Below are 15796 nucleotides of genomic sequence, written 5' to 3'. Positions count from 1 at the left end.
GTTAACTTTTTGTGTGTATGGAACATTTCTGGGATCTGTGTTGTGTTGTCATGTTTTGATGCCATGCTGTTATCTTAGGTCTCTCTTCATGTAGTGTTGTCTCTCGTCGTGATGGGTGTTTTGTTCTCTATTTTAATTTTAAATCCCAGCCCTCGTCCCCGCAGGAGGCCTTTTTCTAGGCCGTCATTGCAAATAAGAATTTGTTCTTAACTTACTTGCCTAGTTAATTAAAGGTAAAAAAAGAAGAATAATGCCATACTTGGCCTTCTGCCATAATCAGTTTAATATTGAATAATTAGTGTGCATACTCAATTATTCCAAAACGGCAGCTCGTTGTTGAAAACATATTTCCCTACTTCAATCAACCAGAGAATGTAGCTTGAGTATGTATCCCATCCGTTAGATACGTTTTTAACAGGCATTTATTTCTGGGCGCAAGTGAGAGAGACACGGAGGGGAAAGGGAATTTATGGAGAAGAACTGTGTGACGCTTGGCTTGGTTTCATTTTTGTTGTGCCCTGGAAATGCACTTGTAAAAATTAAAACACCAGTGTCAAAGCAAATGAACGTTGTCTTAAAGACCAAAAAATAAATACATTCGGGAAAAAATGTCATTTGCACATTACACCAAATTGTAAAAATAATAAAAATATAATCTCTGGTTAAAGATTGAGTTTTGACATGCGTTTGAGTACTCATGCCTATGAGTGAGTGAGTGAGCGAGCGATCAAGCATGCGTGCTCCCACCTTGCTGCAGGCCAGGTGAAGGGCGGTGTTGTCGTTGACATCCAGCAGGGTCAGGTCTGCCTTGGCCTGGTGCAGCAGGACCTCTGTTGGATTAACACATCTCTAACAATTACACAATCATCAGTATCATCATCATCATCGTCGTTAAGCTGCAGAACAGTCCACAACAAGCTTCCTCCAGTTGCTATAGTCACTATCAGTTCATAAATACATGTAATAAATTAATATAAAATAAAACAAATGACATATCAAACTAATAAGACTAATCGTTCAGTTTTCATATTTACTGGATCAATGTTCACATTTCCTCATCTCTGGTCACTCACCGACGGCTGCAGTCTGTCCGTTGTTGGCGGCAACCATCAACGCGGAGTGTCCGGTGGTGTCCACCGCATTGACCTCTGCCCCCTGAACCAGGGCCAGCTGTAGCCCGGCCACACTCTCTGAATAGGCAGCTGCGTGCAACGGGGTCCTTCAGGCACAGCCCAGGTCAGCCACAACCAGGCAGACAGACAGGTAAGCAACAATGGCAAGCTGCAATACACTAGACTAGAAAGATCACCGTACGAAAATGCATAGGAAGAAACTCAAAATACACATGACACGCACCTTCCTTTGGCATCTCTGATGTTCACCATCTGAGTTCCAACGGTCTCTACCAGTAGTTCAGCAGCACCATCATGGCCATTTATTCTGGAAAGGAGCAAGAAAACATCCTCCAGCTCTCTTATCAAAAAGGAGAGCAACATTCTGATGGATTCAATGCCAGAGCTGATCAACTGATAGAGGAATACAGAAACCAGAACCTAGTGCTGTTTGATTATAAATGCACTATGCATTATGTGGGTTGAATTCTGTAACACAGAATAAAACAATAAATAAGTCTTATGATGGTAGTGACTGCCCATTACTACTGATCACTTATTTACCATAATTTATTCACATGACTTTAATAAAATATTTCAGTTGTGTAGATAACATTTATTTTACAAGATGATTATTATTTAATTCCATGTCATCATCTCATCTCTATAGAGCTGCAGTATATGCTGTCTGACAAAATCTTATTTGAGTAGTTCTTCAAAGTAAATTAGGCATACTTTTGAGACTGCTGAATACCAACTATCAATCACTTACAGTTTCCCAACTCGGGTCCTCCAGTACCCCCAAAAGTACACATCCAAATCTCGAGCTTTGATAACAAAATAGATCAGTTGGTGAAGCACTTGCGAGGCACAGCTGAGCATAAATAAAAATAATTTGCTTTTTTATTTGACTGGACTGATGGTACCTGCATCTCATGGTCATGGTGCTTTTAAAACAACTGGGAACTCTGAAAAAAGGAGGCCAAATCAAGATGTCTGTGAACTTCAGGTCAGAAAGTCGGAGTTCTAGAAAGATGCCAGAGTTTCCGAGTTGGATGACCATTCAAACCGATTTTCCCCAGTCGGATTTCGTTTTTCCCCCTATAGTTCCCAGTTGTCTTTAACGCACTTAAGTCGGAAATGTCAGAATTCACAGTTGTTTTGAACAGGCATTAGTCTCAGTGGAGTGAGGGAGAGAACAGCAGAGGGTCCACCTCTCACGGTCCCTGCTCTTTCTTCCTTTCCTCTGGTTGAGACTGATCAGAGAGAGGGGACACCGTCTACCACCTGATGTTCAAACTGAAGTCGCACTGCATCTGCCTCATGCACAAATTCATATTATTCCTATGACCAGGGAAAGTGTAATTCTCCTCCATATTAAAATAGCTGCTAATAATAATACAAATGCAGGGCTATCGATAGACTTGGCTACTCATTCATTGCAGTGCGAGTGGCAGTAGAGAGAGAAGCACGCTGTGTTTGTAATAGTGTTGAATACAAAGTGCTGACAGTGATGAATACAAACTTAAACATGAACTCACACATAAAAACAGCAGCTCTTTGCTGTAATCTTTGACAGTCTTTCTGTGGTCATGGTTTTAAAAGTTATTAAATCTTACGTAGGCTAGTATCAAACTTTGCTGTGGCCATGGAAGCTGCAGGTAGCTCAAATCACTATGCCTGTCCGATTGAGTAGGTGCACTCAATCTAGCCAAAGATCTCCCGGTCATCCAGGTAGGCGGAGTTTGTCTTTTCAGACAAATCAAATAGTTCAAAATGGGAACACTTTGCCTATACACCTCCAGCCAACATCCCAACACGGAAAAGAGAAGGGAAAAAAAGAGCTGATGGCTTTATCGTCAGCTACACAAATGTTTGGTGATTGACTGTGATTGACTAGGAATGCCTTGAAGATTGACCAGTCTATCGTGATTGACCGGTTGGTGACCACTAATGTTGAATACTGGCCTGTTGGAAACTACAACTCCCTACTACTGTGCACAGTCCAGGTTTGATCTGATTTCTAAAAGAGAAACTGCAGTGAGAAAATGCACGATGAGCTCACAGAAAAAAACTAAATGGAATTAAAATAATTGAACAGATGTTGGTGGATAAATTAGCAACATTTCAGTTAATCACTCAGCACTACCTAGAAAGGCATGGGGAACCAGTCGTGGTACTCACAGAGCACAGTGCAATGGGGTGAAGGGGTTTCCTTCCTGTATGCTAAAAGGTTTGTGGTCAAGAAAAACATCCAAACAGTCCTCGTGCCCTGAAAGAGAAAAAAGATGAGTCAGACAACGGTTCACAGTTTAGGAGCAACGAGTTCTCTCCATGCCAGAAAGCCAAATCCTATACTTTGTGAGTTATTCACCAGGGTTATTTGTAGCCCCTCCATGAAGGCGTGTCTCACCGTGGTAGGCTGCCCAGTGGGCGGGGGTGTATCCGCTGTAGTCCAACAAGGAGTCCAGGGGGTCGGTGCTTGTGGCACCCTGCAGCAGGCTGCGCAGGAGCTCCATGTGGCCGCAGGAGGAGGCCAGGTGCAGGGGTGTGCGTCCCCGGGACTCCCTGCACAGAGCAGAGGCCCCGTGCTCGAGCAGGGCCGACACACAGTCCTCACAGCCCATCGCCGCCTGGAGGAAGAGACAAAACAGTTACAGAGGATGAACCCATCACTGCCAAGAGGAAGAGAAAATGGAAAGGAAACAGAAGAGAGAGAGCGCCGCGAGACGGAGAGAGCGCCGCGAGACGGAGAGAGCGAAAGAGAAGAACAGATGAAAGGCATAAGTGTTTCGAACCACCACAGTAGGTTGGGCACGGTAAGACATTATATACACATGGTGGAGAAACTCACAGCTCTGTGTAGAGCAGTGCGGCCTCTCTTGTCAGCGGTGTCAGCCCCGGCTCCCTTCTCCAGCAAGATGTGGACACAGTCAGTGTGACTACCCAGAGCTGCCAGCATCAGAGCCGTCCTGCACACGCGCACACACACACACAAGGTTAAACAGGGAACACTCTACTAGAGCATTGTTGTAAAACAAGAAAAAAAAAAGAAAAGCTGACATTGTAGGAAACTAGAAAATCCTTTGTCCTTTCATTCTAGTGGGTGCACATTATGTTCAATAAATTAATGAGTCACTCACTGTCCCTGTATGTCGACGATATCGATGACGTCAGCCTTCTCTCCTCGGTTGACCAGCATGAGCAGACAGTCTGTTTGGCCGTTGGAAGCTGGAGGAGGTGACGGAGACAGTCAAATTTTGAGACAAGCACATACAATGAAGAGCAGAGAGAACGCAACACAGAGAGGAGTGAAAATATGAACATGTGCTCAAACATATACAAACACCAAGAGGATCAGAATCTAACAACCACCCAATAGAGTGCAGCATACACACACACCTGCGACATGAAGCGGGGTCCACTTGCGGCGGCGCTCCTTGAGGTGGCAGGAGGCCCCGTGGGACAGCAGTACCTCCACGCACTGAGCATGTCCCCGCTGCGCTGCCAGGTAGAGGGCGGTGTGCCCCCCCGCGTCCCGAACATCCAGACTCACCAGCGTCTCAGACAACACCCCCAAAGCCTCACAGTGACCATTATACGCCTGGATGAGGGAAAAGGGCAGGGAATACCAGACTGTGAGAATGGCAGTGGGTCACTGTGTTAATGGGATATTTATTTCACTCCAACTTCAAAACCAGCCCCTCATAACAGTGTGAGAATGGGGGTCATGCGGATAAATGTGTCAATGAATTGGGTGACTGTGTTAAATGGATAGTTCACTCCAACTTTGAACTGGCACTGTAGAGCAAAGAGAGGGCCGTAATAAAACTAATGTAACAGGCTAATCAGAAGTTAAACCAATAGACAGTACAATGAAATGGAACGTCGGGCCAGAGGAAACGAGGCTAAGCGGGTGTACTGTACTCACGGCTAAGTGCAAAGGGCTAACTGGAACACTGCTCTCCACGTCTCCCAGACAGTTGAAAGACATCTCCAAGAGCTGGGGAACAGAGGGACAAAGGGAGGAGTTTGCAACCTGTACATACCATTTACTAAGATCACTGCACTTCCCAAAGGAAGCCAGAAAACGGTACACATTCATCTGAGTTTATCCCTCTGAAGAGGAAGCAACAGTAAATGCTGTACCAACACTTTACCAACAGCCAATCTCAACTCTTAAAAAGGGGTGGATGAAAAGACAACTTAATTACAAAGGCCATTACCAGTTCCAAAGCCTTACATTTCAGAACCATTTTGAAGTACAACTTTGGATGCATCTCAATACTCTAAATTTATGTATTTTCCTCTTCTTTATCTGGACTGATCTGAAATCATCAGCCTAGTGAACGCAATATGGTTGGATGTCTACTAGGACTTCGCAGTCACTTGTCCTGTTGTTTCATAGTGCAGACGAAGACTAGGAGGGTAAGCCACTATTGAAAAGACACCATGATTCGGTCTCATCTTTCCCCGGTATGTCTGTAGCACGCACACACTGGTAGTCCTACTGACTCACCAGCTCCAGGTTCTGCTTGTTTCCGTGGGCTGCTGCATAGTGGACTGCGCTGTAACCCTTGGTGTTCCTCAGAGCTGGGTCAGCCCCATTATCCAGCAGATACTCTAAACAACTACACATACAAAGGGGGAGAGGACAGACATGTTGGTTATGTCAACCAACAAACTGTTGGATACACAACTACATTAACACAGAGAATAACGGTGAAAGGTCAATCAACAAGCCGTCAAATACATGGGCAGGTTAACCTTAACTGCAAACCATTGCCAAAAATAATACATTTCTAAATGGTTCCCATCTTCTGAGAAAGCTAAATGTTAGGGCTTGGTTAGATTGTTTCTAGTCCAACGCTCTAACCACTAGGCTACCCTGTCATGGTATGGGACTTACAAAAAGGCCTCCTTGGCCCTCTCCTCACTATGGTGTCCAACTGAGTAATGTCTGTCCACTCTGAAACAAAAACAAGATGTCAGTCAAATTTTGGTCTGGTATCGTTTAGCCCCCCCTGTGTGTGTTATCTGTGTGTCTCACCGGCGGAAGGTCTGCGAGGCAGCGGCATAGTGCAGGGGGCTGCAGCCCTTCTGGTCCAGCTCGTTCACCTCGGCACCAGCACTCACCAGGGAAACAGTGCACTGGTAGCTCCCATTCGCCGCAGCGTAGTGCAAAGGAGCTCTGCCATGGGAGACGGGAGAGAGAGAGGAGAAGTCACACTCACAGGAGAAGAGAATTAAAAAGAATTCACTGAATGACAAAAACATTGCGGGGAAAAACACATTTGTTGAATTCTAGAATGAGACCACACCTTCCCAATGTGTCCTTGTTACTCAAGTCGGCACCACTGCTCAACAGCAAGTTAAGACATTCAACGTTTCTGCCATCAAAGAGAGAACAGAAATACAAATGAAACGATTTTACAACCACTACCAAAAAGCTCACTCTTCATTCAAAATGTGTGTGCGCGGGTACGCGCGCTCACCCTCCAGAGGCAGCAGCGTGCAGGCAGGTCCTCCCCGAGCTGTCTGGGGTGTTTATGTCAAACCCGGCTGACAGCACGTGCTCGTTGCTCAGAGATGATACAATGCTGTACAGCTGACCTGCAGAAAGCACAACACAAAACGGGAAGTGATGTCATACGTGGTGACCACATTGGTCTGTTTCCTAACATGACACTGAATGAGGAAAAGCAAGAAGTTAAAGAATGTGTTGTATGTAAATGCCCTCTCACATTCTATCTGATAGAGCACTACTTAGGTAAATTTGAGTGTACACGTCCATGAAACTTGATTAGTTTCAATCATACAGTTTCCATGGCTGTGTCTAAAGGCTTACCTGAGGAGAGTAACTTGCGACAACAGTCTGAAAACCCGTAGAGCACAGCCAAATGCAATGGAAACATCCCATTAATCCCTTGCCTAGAGAGAGCAAGGAGAGCGATAGAGGAATATATGAGACCGGGAAGGAGATAGTGCTGACAGCAGCTTCTCAAAAATGTAACACACAATGAACAAAAACACAGTTCCTTTGGAAAGTATTCAGACCCCTTGACTTTTTCCACATTTTGTTACGTTACAGCCTTATTCTAAAATGGATTAAATACAACCATTTCCTCAGCAATCTACACACAATACTCCGTAATGCGAAAACAGGTATGGAAATTTTAGCATACATGTACAAAAAACAGAAATACCTTATTTACATAAGTATTCAGACCCTTTGCTATGAGATTCGAAACTGAGCTCGGGTGCATCCTGTTTCCAGTGATCATCCTTGAGATGCTTCTACAACTTGATTGGAGTCCATCTGTGGTAAATTCAAATAATTGGACATGATTTGGAAAGGCACACAATTGTCTATATAAGGTCCCACAGTTGACAATCAATGTCAGAGCAAAAAACAAGCCATGAGGTCGAAGGAATTGTCTGTAGAGCTCCGAGACAGATTTGAACCAATCAGGCCTCTATGGAAGAGTGGCCAGACGAAAGCCACTCCTCAGTAAAAGGCACGACAGCCCGCTTGTTTGCCAAAAGGACGCAGAACATGAGAAACAAGATTCTCTGGTCTGATGAAACCAAGATTGAACTCCTTGGCCTGAATGCGAAGCTTCACGTCTGGAGGAAACCTGGCACAATCCTTACAGTTAAGCATGGTGGTGGCAGCCTCATGCTGTGGGCATTTGTTTCAGAGACTGGGAGACTAGTCAGTGATCAAGTACAGAGAGATCCTTGATGAAAACCTGCTCCAGAGCACTCCAGACCTCAGACTGGGGCGAAGGTTCACCTTCCAAAAGGACAACAACCCTAAGCTCACAGCCAAGACAACGCAGGAGTGGCTTCGGGACAAGTCTCTGAATGTCCTTGAGTGGCCAGAGCCAAGACTTGAACCCGATCTAACAACTCGAGAGACCTGAAAATAGATGTGCAGTAATGCTCCCCATCCAACCTGACCGAGCTTGAGAGAATCTTCAGAGAATAATGGGAGAAACTCCCCAAATACACGTGTGCCAAGCTTGTAGTATCGTCATGCACCCAAGAAGACTCGAGGCTGTAATTGCTGTCAAAGATGCTTCAAGAAAGTTTTCAGTAAAGGGTCTGAATACTTATGTAAATGCGAAATTACATTTTGTTATTTTATATATTAGCAAGAAAAATATAAAGAACAGTTTTTGCTTTGTAATGATGGGGTATTTTATGTAGCTTGAGAAAAAAATGATTTAATAAATTTTAGAATCATGCTGTAACCTAACAAAATATGGAAAAAGTCAAGGGGTCTGAATACTTTCCAGAGACGCTGTATAAACGAAACATGCAATAATTACAAAGATTTTACTGCGTTTAATTTCATATGAGGAAATCAGTCAATAGAAATGAATTCATTAGGCCCGAATCTATGGATTTCACGACTGGGAATACAGATATGCTCCTGTTGGACACAGAAACCTTAAACAATGGGCCTTATTTCTGTGCATTCAAATTGCCATCGATAAAATGTAATTGTGTTTGTTGTCAGTAGCTTATGCCTGCCCATACCATAACCCCACCACGGGGCACTCTTGACAACATGGACATCAGTAAACCACTCGCCCACATGCCGCCATACACGTGGTCTGCGGTTGTGAGGCTGGTTGGACGTGCTGCCATAGTCTCTAAAATTATGTTGGTGGCAACTTACGGTAGAGAAAAGAACATTCAATTTTCTGGCAACAGGTCTGATGGACATTCCTGCTGTCAGCATGCCAACTGCACGCTCCCTCCAAACTTGAGACAACACATTGGCATTGTGTTGTGTGACAAAACGGCACATTGTAGAGAGTGACCTTTAATCATGTTGTTTAATCAGCTTCTTGATATTCCACACCTGTCAGGTGGATGGATTCGCTTGGCAAAGGAGAAATGCTCACCAACATGTATGTAAACAAAAGTTGTGCACAACATTTGAGAAAAACTCAGCTCAGCTCATGAAGTGGGGCCAACAATTTACATGCGTTTACATGTGTTTATATTTTTGTTCAGTGTAGGAGAGATTTGAGTTTTGCTGCTAGTTTTGTTGAGAGGTCCATTATGTTGCATAAGTAATGTGAGAGCTGATCCACTGACATTCAGAAGAGACATTCTGCTTTTGTCATAAAGAACGTCTACAGTGGAGTTCTGTGTCTGTTCCGTCACTCACCTGATTGTGTGTGTGTGTGTGTGTGTGTGTGTGTGTGTGTGTGTGTGTGTGTCTCTCACCTGGCTGTGTCAGCACCATTAGTCATCAGGGTGCTGATCAGCAGCTCGTGGCCGTGCTTAGCAGCAACGTGAAGAGGAGTATTGCCATATTTATCTACACAGTCGATCTCCCCACCTGCACACAGAGAAGAGAGGGGATGTGGTCGGGACAGAGAGGAGAATTGCACAATACTGTTTTTGACACAGCTATGAGAAGCTATGTGGCTGTTGGAGTTGGTGGTTGCTATGGGCTGGTGGGGATGAGTGTTGGGTATGTTTGGGTGGTGCACTTCAATAGTTTGTTACCCAAAATACTGCAGGCACTTTTCACAAACACCCTATCACTGTGTAGTGGGTGATAATGTTGTATTCATTTTTATAATATTGCAAATATTACTATTATTTTGGATGTGTGTGTGTGGTTACCGTTTTGGATAAGGATTTGGGAGCGAGTGAAGCGCCCGTGAATAGCGGCCATGTGCAAAGGACTCTTCCCTTCTTTACTCTGTGAGAGAAAAAGAGAACACACAAAAACAGTTCATTGTTAGGTAAATAATTAAGTTATCTTAAACCTCTGTTGACTAAGACCGTGTCCCAAAAGGCATTCCATATACACACATATAATGTACTAATATTGAGTTGCACCCCCTTTTGCACTCAGAAAAGCCTCATTTTGTTGGGGCATGGATTCTACAAGGTGTCAAAAGTGTTCCAGAAAGATGCTGGCCCATGTTGATTCCAATGCTTCCCACAATTGTGTCAAGTAGGCTGGAGGACATTTGGGACGGTGGACCATTCTTGATACACAGCGTGAAAAAAAAAACCGTTGTGCCTTGCTGAAACCTACTACCCTACAAAGTTCTAAGGCACTTAAATCTTATGTCTTGCCCATTCACCCTCTGAATGGCACCCATACATGTCTCATGGCTTAAAAATATATTTTTTAACTTGTCTCCCCATCATCTACATTGATTGAAGAGGATTTAACAAGTGACATCAATAAGGGATCTTAGCTTTCAAATGGTTAGTCCATGTCATAGTAAGAGCAGGTGTTCCTAATGTTTTGTACACATTGTGCTTGTGCATATACACTACCCGCGTACAGAGACCCATTATCAGCAACCATCACTCCTGTGTTCCAATGGTACGTTGTGTTAGCTAATCCAAGTTGATCATTTTAAAAAGGCTAATTGAAAGCCCTTTTGCAATTATGTTAGCATAGCTGACAACTGTTGTGCTAATTAAAGAAGCAATAAAACTGGCCTTCTTTAGACTAGTTGAGTATCTGGAGCATCAGCATTTGTGGGTTCGCGTAAAGGCTCAAAATGGCCAGCAACAAAGACCTTTCTTCTTAAACTCGTCAGTCTATTCTTGTTCTGAGAAATGAAGGCTATTCCATGTTAGAAATTGCCAAGAAACTGAAGAAGTGCCCATCAAGCCAATCCAACTTGTGGGAGGTGCTTCAGGAGGCATGGGGTTAAATCTGGTTAAATCTCTTCAGATTACCTCAACAAATTGATAACTAGAATGCCAAGAGGATTCTTTGACAAAAGCTAAGTTTGAAGGACACAATTATTTCAATTTTTAAAAATCATTATTTTTAACCATTTCAACATCTTGACTATATTTCCTATTCATTTTGCAACTCATTTCATGAAAAACAAAGACATTTCTAAGTGACCCCAAACTTCTGAACGCTAGTGTATATACAGTGGGCTCCAAAATTACTGGCACTGGCAAAGCACAAACAATGCTTAAACAAATATAAACAATATAATTATTGGGATAAAATCAAAATACCAACATGTGAGAAATACTGTACTTTATTAATGTTTCAATGGAACCAAACAAAATTATTTATTGATTTAATAAAAAATCTATGTCTTCCAAATCATGGTTTCACAATTAATGGCACCCTTAAAGATTATTGTAAATAACATCTACCAAAATTAAACCACAAATTAAATTCCATGTATTTAAGTTTATATAAGTCTTAAGGAACTATATTGAGCCATTACATCACTTCCTGTTTCACTAGGGCATCAAAATGAGGTAACAGCCATGCAATATCCCTTAGTCATCCAACACTATGAAGAAAACAATAGAACTGTCAGTTCAAAAGAGACAGATGGTCGTAGACTTCATAAATCTAGAAATGGCTACAAGAAGATCCACAAACGATTGAATATACCACTGAGCACTGTCAGGGCAATTATTAGAATATTCAAAAGATATGGAACCAGTTGAAAACCTCACGGGTAGAGGACACAAATGCATTTTGCCCCCCAGGATGGGGAGGAGGACGGTGAGAGAAGCAACAAAATCCCCAATAATCACTGTGAAAGAATTGCAGGCCTTGGTGGAGTCTTTGGGTCACCAGGTTTCAAAAGGCACCATCAGACGCTACCTCCACATCCACAGGCTCTTTGGAAGGGTTGCCAGAAGAAAGCCCTTAATGACCCCAAGACACAGACGCAAGCGCTTGGAGTTTGCCAAACATCGTTTAAATTATGACTGGAAGAAGGTGCTCTGGTCAGATGAGACCAAAATGGAACGTTTTTGTCAGATACAGATTTGCATGTTTGGCGTCGAAACAGAGATACATACAAGGAGAGGCACCTCATACCCACGGTGAAATATGGAGGGGGGGCAGTGATGTTTTGGGGCTGTTTCAATTCCAGAGGTCCAGGGGCACTGGTTAAGATGGATGGCATAATGAATTCTACCAAGTATCAGGCAATTTTGGCTGACAATCTGGTTCCCTCTGGCAGAAGGCTGGGACTTGGCCGTAGGTGGACTTTCCAACAAGACAATGACCCGAAACATACCTCAAGATCCACACAAAAATGGTTCTGTGACAACAAAATCAATGTTCTGCCATGGCCATCTCAGTCGACGGACCTCAATCCAATCGAATACCTGTGGGCTGAGTGGAAGAGGGCAGTTGATAAAAGCAAACCCAAGAATGTGAAGGATCTTGAAAGGATCTGCATAGAGGAATGGTCCAAAATCCCTCCAAATGTGTCAGAACATTACAGGAAAAGACTTCATGCTGTTATCCTTGCCAGAGGAGGTTGCACCAAGTACTAAATGAGGAGCGCCAATAATTATGAAACCTTGATTTTGGTTACATTTATTTTGTATTAAATAATTGAATGATTTTGGTTGTTTCCATTGAAACATTAATAAAGTACAGTATTTCTCACGTTGGTATTTTGAGTTTCTCTATAATTATATTGTTTATGTTTTTTAAAGTATTGTTTGTGCATTGCCAGTCAGGGGTGAAAGTAATTTTAGAGCCCACTGTACATACACACACACAGTGCATTCAGAAAGTATTCAGACCCTTGACTTTAACATTTAGTTTCGTTACAGCCTTATTCGGAAATTCATTAAAACGACAAAGCAGAAACAGGTTTAGACATTTTTGCAAATGTAAAAAAAATACAACAGGAAATACTACATTTACATAAGTAATCAGACATTTTACTCAGTACTTTGTTTAAGCACCTTTGGCTGCGATTACAGCTGAGTCTTCTTGGGTATGACGCTACAAGCTTGGCACACCTGTATTTGGAGAGTTTCTCCCATTTATCTCTGCAGATCCCCTCAAGCTCTGTCAGGTTGGATAAGGAGCGTCGCTGCACAGCTATTTTCAGGTCTCTCCAGAGATGTTACATCGGGTTCAAGTCCGGGCCACTCAAGGACATTCAGAGACTTGCCCCAAAGCCACTCCTGCATTGTCTTAGCTGTGTGCTTAGGGTCGTTGTCCTGTTGGAAGATGAACCTTAGCCCCAGTCTGAGGTCCTGAGTGCCCTGGAGCAGGTTTACGTCAAGGATCTTTCTGTATTTCACACTGTTCATCTTTTCCTCATTCCTGACAAGTCTCCCAGTCCCTGCCACTGAAAAACAACCTCACAGCATGATGCTGCCACCACCATGCTTCACCATAGGGATGGTGCCAGGTTTCCTCCTGGTGACACTTGACATTCAGGCCAAAGACTTCAATCTTGGTTTCATCAAACTAGAGAATTTTGTTTCTCATCGTCTGAGTCTTTAGGTGCTTTTGGCTAACTCCAAGATGGTTGTCCTTCAGGAAGGTTCTCTGATCTCCACAGAGGAACTCCGGAGCTCTGTCAGAATGACCATCGGGTTCTTGGTCACCTCCCTGACAAGGTCTCTTCTCCCCGATTGCTCAGTTTGGCCAGGAAGCCAGCTCTTGGAAGAGTCTTGGTGGTTTCAAACTTCTTCCATTTGAGAATGATGGAGGCCACTGTGTTCATGGGGATCTTCAATGCTGCAGAAATGTTTTGGTACCTTTCCCCAGATCTGTGCCTCGACACAATCCTGTCTCGGAGCTCTATGGACAATTCCTTTGACCTCATGGCTTGGTTTTTGCTCTGACATAAACTGTCAACAGTGGGACCTTACATAGACAGGTGTGTGCCATTCCAAATCATGTCCAATCAATTGAATTTACCACAGGTCAAATCCAATCAAGCTGTTGAAACATCAAGGATGATCAATGGAAACAGGATGCACCTGAGCTCAATTTCAAGTCTCATAATAAAGGGTCTGAATACTTAAAAATACAGTTAATTTGTAATAGATTTGCTCAAATGAACAAAAACCTTTTTTCGCAATGTCTTTATTATAGTATTGTGTAGATTGGTAAGAATTTAAAAAAATCAATTTTAGAATAAGGCTGTAATGTAACAAAATGTGGAAAAGGGGAATGGGTCTGAATACTTTCCGAATGCACTGTATATACAGTACCAGTCAAAAGTATGGACACACCTACTCATTCAAGGGTTTTTCTTAATTTTTTACTATTGTCGACATTGTAGAAAAACAGTAAAGACATCAAAACTTTGAAATAACACGAAATTAAGAGGTAACCAAAAACGTGCTACAAATCTAAATATATGTTATATTTGAAATTATTCAAAGTAGCCTCCCTTTGCCTTGATGACAGCTTTGCACACCGTGGCATTCTCTCAGCCAGCTTCATGAGGTAGTCACCTGGAATGCATTTCAATTAACAGGTGTGCCTTGTTAAAGGTCCATTTGTGGAATTTCTTTCCTTCTTAATGCGTTTGGGCCAATCAATTCTGTTGTGACAAGATAGGGAGGGGTGGTATACAGAAGATAGCCCTATTTGGTAAAATACCAAGTCCTTATCATGGCAACTCTAATAAGCAAAGAGAAATGACAGTCCATCATTACTTTAAGACATGAAGGTCAGTAAATCCAGAAAATTTCAAGAACTTTGAAAGTTTCTTCAAGAGCAGTCGCAAAAACCATCAAGTGCTATGATGAAACTGGCTCTCATGAGTACTGCCACAGGAAAGGAAGCCTCTGCTGCAGGGATTAAGTTCATTAGAGTTAACTTCACTTCAGATTGCAGCTCAAATAAATGCTTCACAGTTCAAGTAACAGACACATTTCTACATCAACTGTTCAGAGGACACTGCGTGAATCAGGCCTTTGTGGTCAAATTGCTGCAAAGAAACCGCTACCAAAGAACTCCAATAAGAAGAGACTTGCTTGGGCCAAGAAACACGAGCAATGGCCATTAGACTGGTGGAACTCTGTCCGTTGGTCAGATGAGTTCGAATTTGAGATTTTTAGTTTCAACTGCCGTCTTTGTGAGACGCAGAGTTGGTGAACGGATGATCTCGGCATGTGTGGTTCCCACCGTGAAGCATGGAGGAGATGTGATGGTGCATTGCTGGTGACACTGCCAGTGATTTATTTAGAATTCAAGGCACACTTAACCAGCATGGCTACCACAGCATTCGGCAGCTATAAGTCATCCCTTCTGGTTTGCGCTTAGTGGAACTATTATTTGGTTTTCAACAGGGCAATGACCCAACACACCTACAGGCAGAGTAAGGACTATTTCACCAAAGAGAGTCATACAACAGATTCTCAATTGGATTGAGGTCTGGGCTTCGACTAGGCCATTCCAAGACATTTAAATGTTTCCCCTTAAACCACTTGAGTGTTGCTTTAGCAGTATGCTTAGGGTCATTGTCCTGCTGGAAGGTGAACCTTCGTCACAGTCTAAAATCTCTGGTAGACTGAAAAAGGTTTCCCTCAAGAATTTCCCTGTATTTAGCGCCATCCATCATTCCTTCAATTCTGACCAGTTTCCCAGTCTCTGCAGATGAAAAACATCCTCACAGCATGATGCTGCCACCACCATGTTTCACTGTGGGGATGCTGTTCCCGGGGTGATGGGAGGTGTTGGGTTTGCGCCAGACATAGCGTTTTCCTTGATGGCCAAAAAGCTACATTTTAGTCTCATCTAACCAGAGTACCTTCTTCCATATGTTTGGAGAGTCTCCCACATGCCTTTTGGCAAACACCAAATGTGTTTGCTTATTTTTTTCTTTAAGCAATGGCTTTTTTCTGGCCACTCTTTTCAGCCCTATGGCGTGTACGGCTTAAAGTGGTCC

The 15796-nt window shown here is 43.1% G+C and overlaps 1 protein-coding gene across 2 annotated transcripts in view; it reads right to left on the bottom strand.

Annotated features, from left to right (window-relative positions):
• The window catches only part of LOC109891221 (serine/threonine-protein phosphatase 6 regulatory ankyrin repeat subunit C), a 41705-nt gene that overhangs the window by 17880 nt on the left and 8029 nt on the right, over positions 1-15796 (bottom strand). For both annotated transcript variants that reach the window (XM_020483589.2, XM_020483590.2), the window contains exons 9-25: positions 9762-9840; positions 9357-9471; positions 6961-7043; positions 6608-6725; positions 6434-6502; positions 6163-6303; positions 6022-6081; positions 5632-5743; positions 5044-5115; positions 4515-4716; positions 4256-4343; positions 3967-4084; positions 3526-3745; positions 3297-3384; positions 1357-1440; positions 1074-1219; positions 748-830 (exon numbers count right to left, since the gene is read on the bottom strand). In XM_020483589.2, coding sequence (XP_020339178.1) covers positions 748-830; positions 1074-1219; positions 1357-1440; positions 3297-3384; positions 3526-3745; positions 3967-4084; positions 4256-4343; positions 4515-4716; positions 5044-5115; positions 5632-5743; positions 6022-6081; positions 6163-6303; positions 6434-6502; positions 6608-6725; positions 6961-7043; positions 9357-9471; positions 9762-9840 — 1878 coding nt within the window. The remainder of the gene's footprint in view (positions 1-747; positions 831-1073; positions 1220-1356; positions 1441-3296; positions 3385-3525; positions 3746-3966; positions 4085-4255; positions 4344-4514; positions 4717-5043; positions 5116-5631; positions 5744-6021; positions 6082-6162; positions 6304-6433; positions 6503-6607; positions 6726-6960; positions 7044-9356; positions 9472-9761; positions 9841-15796) is intronic.

The sequence above is a fragment of the Oncorhynchus kisutch genome, linkage group LG5 (assembly GCF_002021735.2).
Source record: "Oncorhynchus kisutch isolate 150728-3 linkage group LG5, Okis_V2, whole genome shotgun sequence".
Classification (NCBI taxonomy): domain Eukaryota; kingdom Metazoa; phylum Chordata; class Actinopteri; order Salmoniformes; family Salmonidae; genus Oncorhynchus; species Oncorhynchus kisutch.
The sequence above is the reverse complement of the archived record's forward strand: the minus strand, read 5'-3'. Positions and strand labels throughout refer to the sequence as shown.